The sequence below is a fragment of the Orbicella faveolata genome, unplaced genomic scaffold, assembly GCF_042242905.1.
Source record: "Orbicella faveolata isolate gen_17 unplaced genomic scaffold, um_ofav_v1 contig_36, whole genome shotgun sequence".
Lineage (NCBI taxonomy): Eukaryota > Metazoa > Cnidaria > Anthozoa > Scleractinia > Merulinidae > Orbicella > Orbicella faveolata.
This window is the reverse complement of record NW_028301565.1, coordinates 15,442,999-15,462,775: the sequence shown is the minus strand read 5'-3', so window position 1 is coordinate 15,462,775 and position 19,777 is coordinate 15,442,999. Positions and strand designations below refer to the sequence as shown.

The 19,777-nt window shown below is 38.2% G+C and overlaps 1 protein-coding gene across 3 annotated transcripts in view; it reads left to right on the top strand.

Moving 5' to 3' along the window:
- Positions 1-5,959: 5,959 nt before the first annotated feature.
- The window catches only part of LOC110055929 (disabled homolog 2-interacting protein-like), a 29,254-nt gene continuing 15,436 nt past the window's right edge, over positions 5,960-19,777 (top strand). The window contains exons 1-6 of one of the 3 annotated variants that reach the window (XM_020762363.2): positions 5,960-6,162; positions 6,259-6,341; positions 6,455-6,551; positions 12,629-12,723; positions 14,987-15,069; positions 18,045-18,126. In XM_020762363.2, coding sequence (XP_020618022.2) covers positions 6,105-6,162; positions 6,259-6,341; positions 6,455-6,551; positions 12,629-12,723; positions 14,987-15,069; positions 18,045-18,126 — 498 coding nt within the window. In that variant the 5' untranslated portion in view covers positions 5,960-6,104. Of the gene's footprint in view, positions 6,163-6,258; positions 6,342-6,454; positions 6,552-12,628; positions 12,724-13,817; positions 14,006-14,986; positions 15,070-16,646; positions 16,834-18,044; positions 18,127-19,777 lie in introns of those variants that run through there. The other 2 variants (XM_020762364.2, XM_089274512.1) reach the window with 2 other exon arrangements.

Here is a 19,777-nt window from a genome sequence, read left to right as displayed (position 1 = left end):
GCTGTTTTGGTTGAGTTTGGCTATCAAATATGGACCGTATAGACCTCTTGTGAAAAATCCTCCGTAGGAAAAAAGATGGCGGCTGTACATTTTACCACAATACCTTGCGAACCTACCTCTGCCATTATGCACCAGGTAAGCCATGTTTTGCAATATTCATCCCTGTACATGTACTAACAACATCGTGAATGCTAGGCTTGAAGATTTTAGAACTTTTCTGTACGTTTTTGTGGGCGTTGTTAAGGTTTCCACGTGCAAAGAATTATGGGTAAATTTACCAGTCTCCATCTGTTTTCCTACGGAGGCTTGAGTTCGAATTCCTGTCCCCAGCGGATGTCGTCGGAGTAAACGGCGACTGCTGTGACCTTGCCTAAGTTTCGAAAAGCAAAACAAAACGGACAACATACATGCTATGGTGTAACCTCTGCAACTTTGATTTTATCCTTGTCGAGATTATTATTACTCTATTTTTAAAGGCTAGTTCTAAGTTGGATCCTATACCTCGTAACTGCGTTTGGTTTGATATTATGAACCAATAAGTAACATAGGTCGACAATGGTACTGTCAACCTCTCTGAAAGAAGTTCAGTCACGGTGTTTTGAGTTATTTTGGCCGCGTACGGGATTACCTTTTAAATTTTTACGGAAACCTGAAATTAGTAGTCTTCTACAATGGAAAAGCACCAAAGAGATAATAATAATCAATAAAGGAACAAGGATGATTATGATGTAGAAGATTAACACGGATTACAAACGACGACTATTAAGTGACGCAGTTCTTTTAAGCATTCTCTTTTCATGATTCGTTCTAATAACCACCCCCCCCCCCCAAAAAAAAGGGAAAAAGCGAAAGCTCGGTTGTCTTTTTCTTCCTACAACTGAAACGACATTTCCTTTCTGAAACCTACTGAAAATCGTAAGAGTATTGGCTAAGGACATGTGCAAGGGTCAAACGAGGCATGCCTAAGTTTAAAATTCAAAGATTGATAACTCTTGTCGATTTCTCTAGACAACTCTTTAATATCCTGCGTCGGTTCGTAAGTTCTATGTCATTTCCTTCACAAGTGCTTCCGTTGTAATTCACAATAGCACCTTGGTTGTTATGATCTGGAGTGACAAGGCGTTTTTATCACGGGCTGTGTCAATACTGCATGGTGTCTGTGACTGTGAGTCATGAGAAACAACTTCTTCGGCGCCAAGACAACCCTGGCAGGATTGGCGCCTTTTGTAAGAGGTTTATTTTGCAAATTACTATTTTGGAAGAAAGCTTTTAAGCACTTAACAACGTTTAGGATCAAATGCTTAAGTCTTTTGCGTTTGTTTGAAGCAGTTATAAGAAAAGCCGTTATGCACACGGTGTGAAGTTTTTTTATTTCGCAAAAAGGCTTATTAAGACTATACTCGTTCTAAATCAGCCTCCCTCGCTACACACATGTTCCAGTTTAAAAATAGTGGTTAGATATTGAACAATAATGGTGTCATTGTTTAGCTAATAAAATATCGAAGGCTACTCAAAGCGTTAAAGAGCTTGATGACGTCACTGCACCTAGCGATGTGATAAACAAGTATAATATTTGAAAGGTTTTTGACCGATGTTTACAAGAATCTTTTCCAAGGTTTAAGATTCCGGATTCCGCTTATCTAAATAATGAAAGTCACTGATCTTTTCCCCAGAACTAGTTACAACTCCCACGACAGAAAACTCCAGAAAGCTCCGTTCATCCATAGCTATCTTGAGGCTCGTTTACATGTCATAGGTAAAAGGTTAGCTTGTACAAGAACAGGGTTGAAACGAAGTTGGGTGAAAGCTATTGAAGGTTTGCGCAAATGAGCGTTATGCCAGTTAAGATAGCGTGCAGTTTCATAAAAAAAAAAAACGTTATCGTCTTCGTGTGAAACAATACTAACCACCTTGCCCACCTTGTTTGCGTAGTCGGCACTCCCAAGAGCGATAAGGCAGAGGCCAAGACATCAAGAGAGGGTCTCTTCCTTTTTTTATTTGCGCGCTCACGAAAGTGCGCTCACGAAAGGCCCTGCAAGGCGCCAGGAAATTTTCCACCAGTTTCGAGAATCATTTCAAATTCTTTTGCCTGTTCAATTGCTGCTGAGGCTTGCTGCTGTATACTCTTCTTTAGAGATTAGCCCCAATGCAAGACGCTGCAGTTTGTTGATATGTACCTACTGAGCGCTAATTGCTTTGCGGCGGGTAGTTTCGAATTGCGCGTTGACATTATAGTGCCTTTGAATTTTATATCTTTTTATCTATGAAATGTTTCGATTCAATATCGGAACTTTTTTAATTTGAAAATAATCGGACCAAAAACCACAGTCTAATCCCATGAGCTCGATTTAAGCAATTTTAGTTCTCGAATATGCCGAGCGTGGGATAAATATTATCAATATCAGTGATGTTTCAGGGCGGTTTCAGTTTTGTTTCAGGCTTTTCTTTCAACAACAAGTTCTTATTAGGCTTACTTTATACTGTATACTTTACTTTATCAGCATACACAGCATTAAAAAGTGTTTCAGAAGAAATTGTGTGCCCTCTTTATCGCGTGTTTCGTGCTGAGCTGGTTTCTTTTCCTTCCTGCGGAGGAAAAGAGACTTCGGTTGGAGCGGCTTGACAGACTTCGGAAGGAGCGGCTTGACACAGACCATAGAACGCATACCTGAACATACTCTTATTTTACCTACCCTATAGAGTAACTAGTGTAAGTCGCTAATACAAACAAATGTAGTTGAAATTGCGTCGTTTGGTTTTTTCCTTAATATGCAACTGTTCCGCGGCCGCCCCTCGTAATTGAAAAACCCTCAGCAATCCAAGAACTCTTCTCTTAAGTGTTATAGCGTGCACACAAAATTAGTTTTATTTTAATAGTTTGTTAATATAGCATAAATGGTTAGTGTCGTAATTTCAATTGAACTTTAGCATTAACTGTATAGAGTAAATATTGTTAGTTAGTAATTTGTTTTAATGCACTTGCGTATAACTCTATTAAAGGCCATACTTTTCTCTCGTCTTTCCAGAATTCTCCGGGCGTGACGAAAGTCTTGATTGCTTTATTTACTGATTTGTATATTCGTTTGTAATTTTTTATGACATTGTTTGGTTGTTTGCTTTCGTCTGTTTTCCCATGTAACTGTAACTTCACTGACGTACATATCATGTTTTGATTTGATGGAAAAATGAACTAAATTGAAAAGGAAACCGTAGCTATAAATGGCTGCTATACAGTGTTTTGTTTGATTAGTTTTCCAAGAAATTAACGCCGGATATCACATGAACAAGGCCAGGGCTATAAATTTTATAAGAAGTTCTAGTGTGTTTTGGTCTAAGAGCTGCAAAGTTATGGCTCATTCACAATTAGGCAGTATATCACTGTCAGATGAAAAGGCACCGCTATCATATCTAACCTCTCTTTCACGAACAAAAAAATTTCCTCCCACATGTTCCTTTTCATCCAAGTCCTGAGTAGTATGAGTACCACTCATCTGATCAAGGATTTTGCTCTTCATTTTGCCGAGTTTTTTAATCGTACTTGTCCTAAACTATAAAAGATGAGGCAGTAGATAAAAACGCCTTCACACAAGGAAATAATCTTTGGCAAACTTTTAACACTGGATTACCGAGTGGCGATGGGGAATGTACGACAACTACTGCGAGAGGTCGGAAGGATACTCTGGGTGTAACTTCAAGCGAGTGGAAAGAGACCGTGCTAAGATGGGTTTAACATCATGGGCCGCAGCTGCAGGTGCGGCCAAGAACAGGGACAAGGGGAGGCAACTCATTCCTTTAGAGTAAGACTACAGAGGCGTTATTTTGGCGCCGTCAAAACTAAAAATAACGAAACACGCGTTGACTTTCATAAGCTGACTCTGTTCGCGAATCACAGTATGAATTTCATCGGTGCACCGTTTTCAATGGATTAGTATTTCTACACTTATTACAACTGATGGCAGGATAAAAACATGTACACAAATATAGACAAATAAAACGCTCAAATACACAAATTCCTAAAAAAAACCTTACCAGATTCCTTTTCAACAAAGTTAAATTATCAATGTTATGTATAGACGGAAGTAAATATTCAAGTTATCCACTATTCGATCAAACTAGTAAAATTTAAAAAGATTGATCCTGGCATAGCCCCCCTTCAGTTTAATGTTATCTAAGCCTCCGAGGATGTTGCAGTCTTCTACGGAATAAAAATTTAAGTACTTAGTAATATCACATTTTCTAATCTACCAGTAGCTAATCGCGTGCTCTTGTCGGTTCCTCAATTGTATCGGCTACTGACAAACTTGAATCTAACAGAAGGCTGTTACATTTCAGAGTTGTCAAAAATAGACCAAAAATTTAACAATGGGCTGTATGACTGCCGCGAGGCTGAGCAAATAAGCACCTCATTTTTTTTTTTTCTAGCTAGCGCTTAGACCCTTGATTCTACTGCAAGTCGCTGTAAAGGCTTGTAAAATTCCGTCCAGTGCTCAGTTTTCCTCCCAAAAACAAACATAATCGAGCCATTTTGTGCAGTTAATCACACTGTGGTCAATATCAGTCTTCGTTTTCAAGTATGTCCTTAGTTTAAGTAAAAACTCGTGAGTCGTTAATGAAAATAAATTTAAATTAAATTACTTGCTCCGTGTATTAGCGCACTCAACGCGCGAGATTCGTTTAATTTTTCTCGCTCTCATGCATTCCAAAAGACAAGCAAACCGCACAGAAAGTGGCTGAAAAATCAGATTTTATGTCTATGCAACGAACGACTCTTTGTTGATAATTGCATAACAAAAGAAACCAAAGGTTTCCATAAATATGGGAAACATGTTCAACCAGTTAACATCAGAGCACGAGTGACCATCTTTGCGGAAAATGAAAACATGCCAGCAATTTTGTTCCTGCCGTGGAGTTTCAGGTGCCGGAAATGTTTGAGAAGTCCGTGGTTCTATCTTGTCTTAGGTCTGTGAGCTATTGCAAACTTTGTGTAGTCATTGCACGATTTTTGATCAAAACTGTTCACAAAGGTTCATAATCAATATTGAATTTAACACACTCGCCACATTTTCCACTCATGGAGCAATGGATCCTCATCTAATGACGTAACTTGCGCAATAAGTCAATCATTTTCCCTGTTACATAACTGGAACAAACCTCAATTTCTCACAACAAATATTTCAGTTTTCCAAAAATACTTCTTACGTTTCCCTTCAGTACTTTGCCCAAGTGCATTCTTAGTGATCTCGCTTTGTGTATGTACTTGCACTTAACTTATCTTCCCTTCATAAGGCTTGTATCCATAAGTTATCCGCACGAATGAAGTGTTTTTTCCTAAGACACAATTGCTTATTTTGGCCATACTAATGGAAGCTGAATCTCGTAGATCTTTACGAGATGAAGACGGCTTTTCCATCTTTGTTGTTCAGCGCGACCATATCTCACTATCTGTGCTCGTTAGCTAGCGTTTTACTGGAGCATGTTACTTGTAGCCTTGACGCAAATTGCAAACAAACAAGAGCTGAGACCATCTGAGAAAACCCAATATGCTCACATAAAATGCGAGTTAACTGGCGCGCATTTGCAAACTCTTCGTGCATAACAACACTTCTCAAGATGGCTTCGCTTAATCGAACCTCCGTGGGATCGTAATATGTGACAATTTTCTGCTTCTTTGACAAGTTAATTACAAAGAATGAAAGTGCTACATTGTTAAATTATAACGCACTCGTATATCCTTTATTTTTGAGAAAGTTTTGTTCCTCTTTGATTCGACAGATTAACTGTTCGAGTACTTACTTGGTCATGCGATACAAACGCCCATTAATAACCTTAGATGGCCTCTAATTTGAGTACAAGGTCACGTCAAAATCTGCGACTACGCAACCTTTCGAAACATCGGCAATTATCACCAAAACAAAAGGCAGCATTCCGATTGGCTGCTTTGTAATAAACACTTTAGAACAGAAAGGGTTTCTCTCGCATAAGTAATGAACGTTGATATCGGACAGTGTACGAGATTGTGACTGAGAAAATCGAGGAACAACATGGTTCGCCCCATGCAGGGCAAGGATTTTGGATGGTTCTTGCGCAAATAAGTGGTATTTTACATGCTTGGATTTGTCGCAATGTTGTCCGAAAAGTTGGAAGGATGGCTCACCATATTAAGTAAGTAACTGCACAACCGAGTGAAAATTACAAATCGGAAATCGATGAAGAATAGTTTACTAATTCAAGTTTGAATTTTTCCTTTCATGCTGTCAGCCGAGGACGGAAGCGAGTGGCTAAACCGACTGTGCGTGCTGTTTTCAAATGAAAAGAAGCTGAGGACGTTCGTCGATGATAACGTGAGTTGTTGGTGAATTCTCTCGTCTGAAAAGTTATACAACACTAAGAGACGTCAACCTTTACTGACATGAGATTTTAAGTGACTAATGCTTGTTCTTTTATCTCTTTCAAGGAATATCTCGATTGTGTTCGGTTTCTGGCTGCAACAAGTAAAATCAAGGCCAAACTCCTCGACTGTCCCGATCTGATCTCGAATCCAACACACGAAGGTAATTTCATCAAGTTTAATTCATTTCTTTCTTTTTTTTTTTTTTTTTTAAAAATCATTTTGGATGCATCTATCATGTGTCCGTAGCAAGCAACGGAATATTGACTTATTCAAAGCATGAAACCGGTATCACAATATTGAAATGGCCCCTAATTTGATTTCTCTGGCCGCCTCCAAGCGTGTTTTTACGTCATGTGTTACTTTGGTGAAATATTCAAACAGCAGTCTCTCCCGCAGCTTTATCATTGTCAGAACTCCATCACAGGCCGCAACGGACAACTGGGCAAGAATATCTTTCAATAAATAAACACTCTTCATTCTTATACACTGTCAGCGACTAAATTGGTAGCTTAAAGTTTACTGGCATCGCCGTGGCTATAACTTTTGTACCATTCGTGAAACAGCGATTCGTTTATTCGCGGTTTTGTCAGAGAACAATTCTTAACGTCAATGCTCGACTTAACCATCTCAAAATGATTATTAACGACAAGTCTTCATAGGCTGCTCTGTTGAGTTTTTCGACTTAGAACCAGCGGAAGATTTGATATTGTGTAGGTTGATTAAATAACCTTATATTATACATAATTTTCGTTCTGCTTTTTTAAGCAATTAGAGAGTAAACTCGCTTGTTTGGAATACTGATGACAAAAACAAACTCGAGCATGAACGAAAATTTCCTTGGTCGACTAATTTCTTTATGTCTATTCAAAGCAGGCCGTGTCTTTGTTTACATTCACTGATCTTGTAAAGCATGACAAAGGTCTTTGTTTGTGATGCTGCGTTCTGTTATGATAGTGGCAATTCAACGTGAGCAACATACGCCAAACTACTCGTCATAAGTTGGTGCGGAGATCTGAAGCTGTAGACAGAAACATCGGTAAAAAAAAGTACTCTTTTTTTAGCACCAAATTGATCATTTCAACCCCCGGGCAATGATGTTTAGTCACCCTCAAGCAATTTCTATTGTTTCGACAAATTGCCGCACTTTTGCATTTCCTTTCTGAGTTTATTTCTATTTTAAGGTTTGAATTAAATCCTTTGTCAAAGACCACTAACATTAAACAAGTTCCAAAGGTTTTCCTGGCAGATCGTGATAAAATAGAAACATTTTCTTCTAGATTTTCTTCCTCTGTTGACAATACACCCCCATGATACAAACAGCGGGGCCTATATTCACCTGTAGCCTTGTTCTCCGTCAGCTTTTCACTTCACGTTGGCGGTTTTTTTACGTAACTATTGTCCAACTTGTTAACGTGTCAATCAAAGACGCCGACTGAGCCGAAATTCTCTTTGATCTTGCCGCGGTGAGATCAAGGGCTTATTCAATATAGAGGTCTCCAAACGGTTGCATGCTGATAATTTTGTAGGAGAAGTTTGTAAATTTGTTATGTAAAGTGTATAAATATTTACTTTTTGTAGAGTTAAATATTTGTCTGTTTTTTCACTGCAAATTGGCAACTAATGTAAGCTTTCGGCGTTTCTTTTGAAATCGCAACTGGTCCAAGCCTTTCTCACCTTGTCTAGGTTAATTGTTTTATGATTTGTTGGTGTTAGCAAATTCACTCACAAAGGCTCAAAGCTGGATTTAAGACCTGGCTTTGCGGTTTTTTCATTGCGCTAAAAGAGGGATTACTTGAAACAATCATTTCCCTTTCAAATAGTAATTATACATAATGTTGTCGATCCAAGCGAGTCACGTCATAAAGTATTTTTATTTGCTTTTTGCGTATTCAACATCCTGCGACGAGAAAAGCGCTTTTTACAACCAGTTACATCCTCGACCTTGCGAAACACTGATGCAATGTTTTTGATTCAACAGGTTTCGCAAGGGTGTTTATTAAACATAGAGATTTTGTATAACAAAATGAAATTGCAGGTTTATTAGTTATTCTGTTTGGCGGTCTTATTTTAATATTTGTGTTCGCGTGGAAAGCTTCTCGTTGCCATCGACAGTGGTTTAATACTATATGCACACAGTTTATGAGAGAGAAGCTTAATCAACCTTATTCAATAGGCGGCGTTATATGCGTCTACAATTAGTTTATAGAATCGTGAACGATTATAACTGTCCCAGGCAACTACAAGGCTATTTTGTATTACGATCCGACCTCCTTGGTAAGGTCTTGAGAGACAACAGAGAACTTCATCTCCCTAGAACTAAAACTGCTATGGGCCAGTCCACATTCATGGACGCTGCTGCCAAGGAATGGAATGACCTCCCAAACGACCATCGAAACTGCAGTAGTCTGAAAATTTTTTAAGCTAAACTTTTTAAATTTTTTAGTGATTTAGACAAGACTGATCATAAATGTAGTGTTTAGATTATTATTTTTTATTATTGTTTGACTGATTATTGTTTTTTACCATGTAATTTATAGATACTGATCATCGGTTTATACCAGCGTCTTCCTCCCGGACTTCGCTGATCGGTCTTTCAGTTTTAAATGAAGCTTTTATCATTATTATTATTATTACTATTATTATTATTATTATTATTATTATTATTATTATTATTATTACTATTATCATTATTATAACAGTTTTTGAAAGAATTAAAAGGAAGCGATTAATCATTTGAGTAGGAAAATTATATTTCCTGAAATTGTCATGTCTCCTCAAGAAATTAGCTGATCTTTTTAAACTGTTATCAAAGAGAATTTGAAATAAATTTTCAATTTAACTTCCAATATTAATGCTGTTTTTAAAACGAACGTTTATGCCACGTTTTAATTTCCAAAAAGGCATTGAAATTGGACTAGAAGTAAAGGTAAAACAATGTAAATTGTTTTGAAAGCATTTTGATCAATTGATTCATTCAAAAGTAAAATATGTTACTTCTTGGCATACATTATTCCAGCTCGAATCAACTTACCCATATTAGGACTTGAAAGCCAACAGAAATATTAAGCCTTGTTTTTATTTTGTTATGTTTTGCGGAATTTGTGTTGTTTGATGTGTTTGCTGTTGCCTACATACAAGTTCTCTTTAAAACTTTCCCGTTTCTAGAAACTTTATCAGAATCGACCTCAATATGTCGATATAATTACTCGCTATCGATGATTGGATTGTTTCGTTCGTCTACCAAAAGATCCTTCCTTCTCAGGTCAGCTAGGATTGTGGCTTGTTTAGGTTAAAAAAAACTGATAATTTGATAATCCCATCGATCTCGGATAGTAAATATGAAATATTACGTGTCCGGCAACATCCGATTATTATGGTTCTGTTGTCACAAAAGTAAAAAAGTCGCTCACTGGAAACCAAATGAGGATTTTGACGAAGGCGTTCTCTTTGAGGCGTGACAACAGAAGCTATTAATAAGCTGACCACCGGAAAAAGAACAGTATTTCACATCTGGGTATAGGGATGACGTTTAATCAAGTATATTTCAATTGAGAAAATTAACAATCATTAAACTGGAAAGGTGATCCAAACAAAGCGCATGACGGCATGGTCTTTACACTTTCCTTACCACACAAAAATCAGTGTAAGCCGGGCGTTATCATTAAAAATGGCTGCAGGTAACATTGTCGCTGAAGGGACCTTCTGAACTTAGCTCATGCGAAAAAAAAAACTTCCCCGCTGACCGCTTGAAATGAATATCTCACAAGTGGGATCTTATGAAGTGACGAAGTTTAATCATAATACTTCATGTAAAAAAAAAAATAACAATCATAAAGCTGGTACGAAGATCCAAAAGAAACCAGGCACATGCGTAGTCGTTTTAATTGACGTGAAATATTATCAAAATCTCCAAATTTCAATTTCTCGTGAGCAAAATGAAACAGGGAAGAGTTGTTACTAAAAATAATCAACAGTACAGGCAATATAACAAAAACCAACATCTCCAAATTCCAATTGGACCAGGATAGAGGACCTGCATGAAATCCAGCTAAGGCTGATGTGGCTTCCTCTCTAAAGATTGTAATTTATTAAGGTACTTCCCGTCCACCACAAAAGAAGAAGCGTCAAAAATGCTGTAAACTTGTAATGCACAATCAAAAACATCAAACACCCATAATGCTGGTAAGATGACCCAAACGAAACCGCTCGTGTTCTTTTGATATTACTTACGCCTCGTGAGCAAAATGAAACAAGGAAGAGTTGTTATAAAAAATAACTATAACTACAGGCAACGCGTTATTGTTCCAGTGAAGCTATTGAATAGTACGGACGAGACCAGTAAGGTTAGCGCAAATGAGTTCCTCGCTGACCAATAGTATAAGGAGCATTTTCTATCAAGTATGCTATAAACTGAAGAAGGTCAATTAAAATACTTTGATGACTAAAAGTTTCATAAAACTGGAAAGGTGACCCAAAAAGACTTGAAATCTGCTTCGTACCGGTGTTGTGGCTTACATCGCAAGAAAATGAAATTGAGTTATCGCTGCAGCCTCGTCCACACTACCGCGAAAGAGTTTGAAAACGCAGCTTTATTTCTACGGTTAGGCCTACCGTCCACTAATCCGTCGCGAAAACGGAGCTTTTCGAACACGCTCATCAAACCGGAGGCGTTTGAAAACGCCGACCTTTCGTTTTCGTGTGGATAGAAAACAAACGGAGCTTTTTGAAAACGATGACGTCACGGTACTCATGTGATTTCCCTGCCCGAGTGTTTTTTGAAACACAAATCCAAAATGACCGGTGATTGTTGCTGCACCGTTTTTAAATTCGTCCGGCGTAGTGTGAACGGAAAACATTTGTTGCGTCTTCAGAGTGAAACCTGCGTACATTCCTCCGGCGTAGTGTGGACGGGCCCTGGAGAATAACTACCGGTCACTTCGATCACTGTAGCGTAAGTGAAGCTTCTGAATCAGTTCAAGCGAAGCAAGTTAGGTTCTTGCATTCTTACAAGGTCGCGTGTCAAATTATTAGTCTTTCGCGCGTTCAAAAGACCTTGAATAGTTAGTTTTTCTCTTTCAAGGAGAAGTTGAGTGCTTACTGCTATACTTCCACCCAAATAACTCATGAAAATTTGTTCCGGTCAGTGTAGTAAAATTAAAACGTCTTGCAACAACACTTACCGAATGCAATCCTGGACGAGGCAATCGATGACTTTTACTGGTAGATTTTTACTTCCGGACGTTAAAAAGAGAATTGTCTATGTCTTAGTAATCTGAATGTAATTTAATAACGTATGGAAAAATTGAAGCTAATGATAATTTTCGTTCGATCGAAGTGGGCACATGTTCTGATTTCTTCGTTCAATATAACACCTGGTATTTTAAAAAGTTAATTGAGCTTTATGTCGCAACGTATTAAGTATATTGAGTCATATTTTGCAGTGAACAAAATTGCCTTGAGACCTCTGATGTATCGTTTACAAAGGTCGAAAAAAACTGAAAACATAACAATAGTAAAATCAAACCCGAGAGGGGACAGTTAAAACTGGGGAAGACTGGTACGGATTACGAAGCGCGAATGTACAAACAATAGGGCCAATTTTTGAACAGAGCTTTAACAAATTTATAGACTGATTTGGTATGCGCCTAACACAGACTAAAACCATAGTATGAACCCACTGTTAAAGGCATATGACTAGGTTTAGATGTTTTCCCACGCAAAAGCAGTATATACCTTTGACTTCGCCAGTGCATACAGATTCTATCTTAAGAGGGAAAATATAAGGAGTACTTTACTAAGTAATTAGCAAGTGATTTGCAAGTTAGGTGTGCTGATTTTAAGGCATATTATACGATGGTCTCATCTCAATTCAAGAAGGGAGATAACTATTTTTCTACCAGACTGCTCACAACATTTAGAAGCTCCAAGAGTACAATAGTTAAAATTGCTACATCATTGACATTAGTGCGGCCTTAAATGGTGTATTGTCCAGCCCCCCCTTCCCCCCTCTGTCGGTCTTGTGGCAAAGCTGCGTGCATCATTTTGTCCTCGTCTGAAAACGAATGCCAGCTGCCCTAGGCCGGCTTGTTCTTCTCTAATAGCTTCTAATGTGACCTTCGATCACTATCGAAAGGCTTTTCAGTATCAGGCCACGCGCTTCAGATTCCAGCGCCTTCTTGTGTTGATTCAATCGGCAATAACACTGAGTTTACTCGACAGTGTTGTTATTTCTTGCAGGACTTTCCCGCGCATACCGCTTATCACGCCGCCGGAGCCGCTCTGAAGACGCATTGGCAACACAGAATGGCCGCCGTTCATCATTTAAGCTAAGTGTAAGTTTCCTGTCATGGAGACCTATTCATGTTTATTCACCATGTACCGCAAGACTTTTGAGCCATACCAACATTTACAATTACCAGTCGTCCTATATTAATAAGTGCTTTCTCTAAGGCGCCATGTTAACTGAATGCTATAGGATTTTTTTCAGCTCCCTTGGCAAATTTTAATGCTTGGGGATAATTTTTTTTACTCTTCGCTTTTGCCATTTCGTAAGAGCTATGCGATAACTTATCCCTCTAAAATTCTTAAGGGAAATGACACATTCATATAAATCTTTGTTACAGTACTCTCGAGGGTACTTCTTATCAACCAGATATGTGATAAGTTCTAATATATTTAAGGGTTCTTTTGTGCCATCCACCTGGTTGTATACGACGTAAAAGTGAATGAACATTTATGTCAGTACATTGTCGAATGGGCTAATGACGAAAACAATAAACGAAATTGTCGATAACAGGGCACTGTGATATTTTACCGCCAATGTCTAACTTAAGAAAACAGTTACGGCACCGTAAGTCGTGGAAACTACTGAACGAAAAATGTTGCTGTGGTGTTGCACCAATTTAATTGGAATTGCAAATTTGTCCAGTGGGTAGTAATAGCTTAAGAGATAGCAATCTAGAAATTGTATTGTTCTGTGCTAAAATGTGGCACGGGACCTAATGGTTTTTATGTCAAATTACCATAATGTAATTATAAAGTTTAGCTGTGCTTAGCTTTAGGCCATCTTTATGTGTCTTTTGTTGTCGTCTTTTCCGCTTATGTTATGATTTCCCACGTCAGTTACCGTTGAGAATATCAAATTATTTTCCAAACGACGAAATCCCTTCAATCTTTTTGGCTTTTTTCCTTAAATCTAAACCGACCACTCAAGTGTTAGGTGGATTTTTTCTGCTGTCATCCGCTGTCAAGATTAACTGAAAAGCTAGACAAATTTGTGCGTAAATCTTTCGGGATTTTTCGTTGACGTCCTTTCCGTTTCCGTTTTTGTCTGTTAAATTTCAATAGCGAAACATAAATGCCTTAACAGCTTATTTATTTTGAATTTCACCTCCGATTTGCTCACGGTCAAAGCCTGGACCTGACTGTTTCTCAGCATTTCTTCAAACAGGCGCGGCGTGGTAAACAAGGCATGCATTGAAATTTATAATAACACATCTTCCTGTGACTTTTAGACAATAATCACGCGACTGTCAACTGATCTATAGCCCGACAAAATTTGGCCACGTAACAAATTCTATACTGTACAATTTCACTTTAAACTGTATGTCTGAGGTAAGTGTTACTGATGGTTTTGAACTCGTGTCGTAATTAATGTCTCTGCTTTGCTTAACTGCGCTGTCGCAAGTCGTTTAATCTCTAAATTACGACTTACAGCACGTGACAGGGAATTTTTTTAAAGTAAACTCGGTGTTCGTGTTAGCGGTGAAACCTCAAATAGCGAAGTAGATTTATTGAAGTGCGGGCGCTATGTGCGGTCATTTTCGTGATTGAGTACTGAATAAGTAATGCTATGACCTTGCATTGCATCTCTTTGAAATAACTTTGACAGATTTGTAGGTGTACTATATAGACAGTCGTATGCAACATCTTTTGCTGTAACCTGCTAATTTGTGTTTTTATCTCGCGAAAGAACAAAACTTTATAGATGGATCGAACTGAGCAACGAAAATTTTCACTATGTTTGGCGCGCTCTCCAAGTTGTTAATTATTCACATTTCGTGTGACAGCGCCGAAAAAGAAAAAGAGGCCAATATCACCTCGATACAGCTAAATGATCCTGCGGTTTTCGACAATGAGTTTCACTCTGTGAAGTGACTTGTACACATCATTAGGTTTCGTGTGTGTTTTGTTCAAGTTGACAATGAACTCTATGTGATTTCTCTTTACAATTTTTTCCTTTACAATGCCTTATCGCGTCTATACACGGTAGCTGTCGATATTAACGGGTACAAACACAAATACAGTTTGTTCAGAAATAGCTAATTAAAAAGGTGTTATTGGAAATTAAAATAACGTTTTCGAGAATTTTCAGCCTCGCGACGGCTGCTGCGTTAAAACTGCCTTGCTCGTGTTCAAATTTGTTACGAAACGGTTTTCGTTCTTGTGTTGTATCAGAAATATCGTGCGCTAAAATATTCCTTGTAAGTAGTATTATCAAATACCTGATATTTTCTGAAAGTTCACTTAAAGGCGACGTAACGCCACAGTTACTAAACTAAAATCCTGGTGTAATGATTAAACTGTTTCTAACAGGACATTTCCAAGAAGATTGCTGATGGGATAAGATCTCATCGTTCAAGGACTTTGTTTTTACCAGGAGCCAGCAATGATGATGGGTAAGTCAGTCGAGAAGCTTACGGATATCGAAAGATAATTAACATTGTAAAAAATAATAATAAATGGAATTGACACTTAACTGTGTCATATACAGGTTAAAAAACTTAGGTGTACCAGAACAGATAAGGGCGTCGATATAATTAGCAAATTTAAAGCAACAGAAAAGGAGAGAACGCCGAAAATTGTCACAATTTAACAGGAGCAGGTGGCTAAAATTTTATGCCAATTTGAAGCATCTAATCAGCTGTGACCATCGACTACCTTATTGCTAATCCAGATTATTGACATTTCCCACTTGTTAAAGCTTGCTGAAGTTTTTAAAGATTGGACTCAAGTGCATCAAATTTTACGTCAGTGAAAAGCATTTCTAAATGTCTCTGTCGTCAGACTGTTCTTTTATTGAATGTTCTGGGAAATAGAAAGCTGTACGTAACTGAAACTCTTAGAGTATATATCCAAGTGTGTTAAGTTGTGAAAGCGTACATAGAGACTTAAATTCCACTATATTTTACCAGATTTATGTTCGAGATTAGATTTCGTTCTAGAGATCTGGAGTCCTGAAAAGTCATGGTTGCATGCATGCACTTTGCCTAGATCTCTTGGCGGTTTCTGTGGGCGACTAGAGAAACGTTTGGTAAACAGGGAAGTGAATTCTAAAAATAAATCGGTCTGTGAAAATGCTGCATCACGGACATTCACAGTTCCTTCCTCTGGTATTGTTGAAGGCCTGCTGCAAAACATTGGACACAAAAATACAGGCGTATTCCCAAAATAAGCTAGCTGGCACGAGTTATTTTTTTTAGCCGGAAAATGTAGGTTTCCTTGTGGGAGCATATAAGTCTCTAAACCCCACTAAGCAAGGTTTTATGACCCCCTACCCCTTTCTCCCCGCAGAAAAATTAAACTACACATGTTGGAACATTGCTTTCCTAGCTCAAAAGGTTTTAAAGACTCACTACTGAATCAAAGTAAACACACGCAAAAAGCGTTCGAGTGGCGGTACTATATGGAGTGCAGGCGTAGCACTAAACTTAGATGAGACCTTGGGTTCTTCTGCTTTTAATGTGCATTGTTTGTCATTAGTATATATGATTTCTGCAAAAAAACATCAAACAGAGCAAAAAAAAAAAAAAGACACTGGAATTGCCCACAATTGCATGTTTTTAATTCCCTTATTCAACGTTATTAAATTCCTTTCGCCGTAAATTACACACGTAAATATCCCGTCACGAAATTCATTTTTTGCAAAACCATTGTACACGAGGTTTTTAATTTCATTTTTAATCGCGTAATTGGGCTTAATAAGTTACAGAATATTATAAAGAATGGGTTTATATACGTTATTACCTTCATTAAAAAGCTCTTTGCATGGCGCCATTAATTACTTCTTCACTCCTATTGGTAGTTGTGTCTTTAAGCAATTTTTTTACTTTAATAAACTAAACTAAGCGTTTATACAAAAGCTGAGAAAATTCCGAACAAACGCGCTAATCCCTTGGTATTGTGATTGCTTTAAAACGGTATTCCTATAATTTGAAAGCGCTCGTGAGGCCAAAGATCTTCCATTAAAGCATACCAAGTTTTTTCTCCTCGGATATGCTGTCTTGAGGTGCTAGGCAAGTTTTCAGCTGCAGCAATTAGAAGCAAACTGTGGTAATTAATGTGACGGCAGATGTCATGAACGACTCATAATTTGCACAAAATATGCAGATGCCTGGTATTTACGTGTCGGAGGCAAGTCAAACGGTCAGAGCCATAACACGGTAAGCTGCTATCCGCTACCAAGATATTGCGCGAGAAAGCCTTTTCGGCTTCCGTTGACGATAATTAGTCAAGGACTGCAAACGTTCCTCAATATAGCCTCTTGCAAATTGTCTCGCCCGCAAAGTCGTTTGTATCAACGTTAAGTCCATTATGATTCAAACCCAAATTACTCTTCAGAGCGATTTTGATTTCTGAAGCTACATGACAGTCTCGACACGTTAACCAATCCCTTTCCGTGCTGCAGTTTATACTTTTCTATTTCCTCGCCTGTTCCGATGTTGACGTAGTTGTCTCAATTCCAAGGGCTATACTGTTATGCTCTCATGTCCTGCGCATCTCTCTTTGATATAACCGGTGTGTATAGACGGGAGGGTTGGAGCTTGTGTATACAGTTTTTGCTATCGTGTCGTGTCTTTCTCAATGGGTGGAGTGGCATGAAGCACACATTTTACACTCTTGCAGTTTTTCAAGTTTAAACAGTAGAAATCTGTTAATGAACCAAGAGCATAGGAGGATCGTTTATTTAATTTGTTTGATCTATCGAGATGTTGTGTGGTCATGTACTTGTACACAGCGTCATACCAGCTCTTCCGCCCTTTGAAACTTGCGTGCAAATCTGCCGTGTAACTTTTAAACTTTTTGAACTGCACCATTAACCCGTCAGCAAACACCAGACACAGCACATGAAATGAACCGAACACGTAATATATTTGCCTCAAAGATGTTCTCTCTATGACGACGATGACTATATAGTATGAGTTATTGTTCACCTAAACAGATCCCAAAAAATACTTAGAGACACTGCTATGCATAAATTAACTTCCGTTCGTTCTTGTTTCGTATTCCTTTTACCGTTTGTTTTGTTTTGTTTTTTGTTTTATTTTTTTTTTCAGCTCATTGTTGGTATTTCTTATTGCGCCATATTTTTGAGCACACTTTGATTTTTCACCCAATTAGCCGCCGTATAAAAATCATGCCTAATTTCGTCCAATTCGTTATTAAGCTCAGTTAATTATGTTGAATTTAGTCACCGATTCGCCTATTGGGTGCTCGCGACAGTTGTATAAATTAGCAGTGATCTGCCTTGACAGCAAGCTCACTGTTTGGTCATTATGCTGTAGGCCGTATGAGCTTTAGGGCGCGACACAGAAAGATCGATATCGAAGTTAACGTTTGTAGTGATTTCGTAAATCTCTGCTTCAATTTGCAGTGGCTTTTCGACTCTGAGTCCGCCGCCCATCCCAAGATGGAGATCACACGAAGGACTGGATAACAAAATGAAAACAACATCAGTAAGTAACCCATTGTTATGAGTAGTGCTTCTAAAGTACAGAAGCGATATTAGAGTGGTCTTTAACGGGTCATGGATCTAGTCAAATCTGTTTATGTTGTTATTTGAAGAGCATAGTCAGCCAAGCTATCTCTTTACCTCTGTTTACGTTTCTGTGAACATTTTATAAAAGACAATACACAATCAGATGTCTGAGTTTCAACGTTCGTATATATCATCCCGCCCTCAATAGTCTTCTGAATTAATATTTCTGCTTCACGATTCACCAAAAACTTGACTTTTCTATTCACTCGAAACATTACATCCAAGTATTCAAACCTCTCGTGATGAACGTTTCTCTCCCGCAAATCGTTAACGAAGAAACTAAGGGAAAGTTTCGGTTTCAAATGTTCATTTTAATCGCTATGTTATATTTAGTGTTAAGTGCGACGTGCTGTATTTGTATTAAAAATGCATGTTGATAATCGTCAGTGGGAAATAAAATTGTTACTAAGAGTCTTCCTTGCGTGTATGATACCTAACAAAGCACGTCCAAAGATTACTTTTTACTTTGTCTTTTGAGCCAATGGATTAAGGGTCATGTTTGTGTTACTAGTTCGGGCTACAGAGGCCGCCACGTTGAGCAGTTGTGCACGCATGTCAAATGTAAACAGCTGAACAGTATACACGACAGACAAGGGCACAACTCTGTTCACCGACAAAGACCAAAATCAAACTCCCAAGAATGTATTGTAATCATCACGATCATAGAAGCGTTTGTCCCACAGAAACGAAAAGCCAAAACGTTCAGTTTGGGTATTGTTTTCGAATAGGAAAGGAAAACGAAACGACCACTTCAGTAAACTGCTGTCTTCTTTGTCAGGCATGTAACTTTGGAAGTTGTTTATGGAAATATTTGTAGTGATGAGATCAATTGTTTGAACAATGTACCCGGCCCCGGATAGAGCCCTTTGTTTTATATAGCGATTGCATTAAATTGTTTACTCGCCAGCAAATTCAATAGTGTGCGGTACCGCCATGGAGACAATGGGCAAATTAGAAACGAATGTCACGTTAGGGACCTTTTCCGTTTGTGAAATTTGAACACATTCCATTGGTAAGGAAGCTTCCGTCAGTTCTAAAATCACAACTATATATAGATTTTAGGTTCAGCTCGATGTAATTAGTAAAGCAAACAAAAACACACATCAAAGCTCTTTTTACAGCTGGTGTGTAGAATGGTCTAATGCTCGCTCTGGTTGGTTGGTTCTTGACGTCTTATGGTCAATAAATTTAACCGTATCCGTTTTGTATTTGTCTCCTCGTCGGTTGGAAAAGTAAACATTGATAACCAATGATAAAATCGCCACAGTTTAGTTCTTTATGTTGCTGTATGGCTGAAATTCGGTTTAATGCTTCTCTTCCGCTGGGTTTTCCTTGGTCCCATGCTAATTTAACTTATCCCACACAAGATTCAATGTTTTTTTTTTGTCAGGATACAATGCAGTACTTGTGATCATCATATAGACTAGTCATGCGATAAACAATTTAAAATTGTATTGGGAAACCTCCTGTCAAGAATCAAACATGCCGTCGTTATGCACTAATTTGAAATAAACCACAGCGGGTTTCTTCCAAGAAGAAATTTTCCTTTAGCTGTTTCAAGTTTTGTA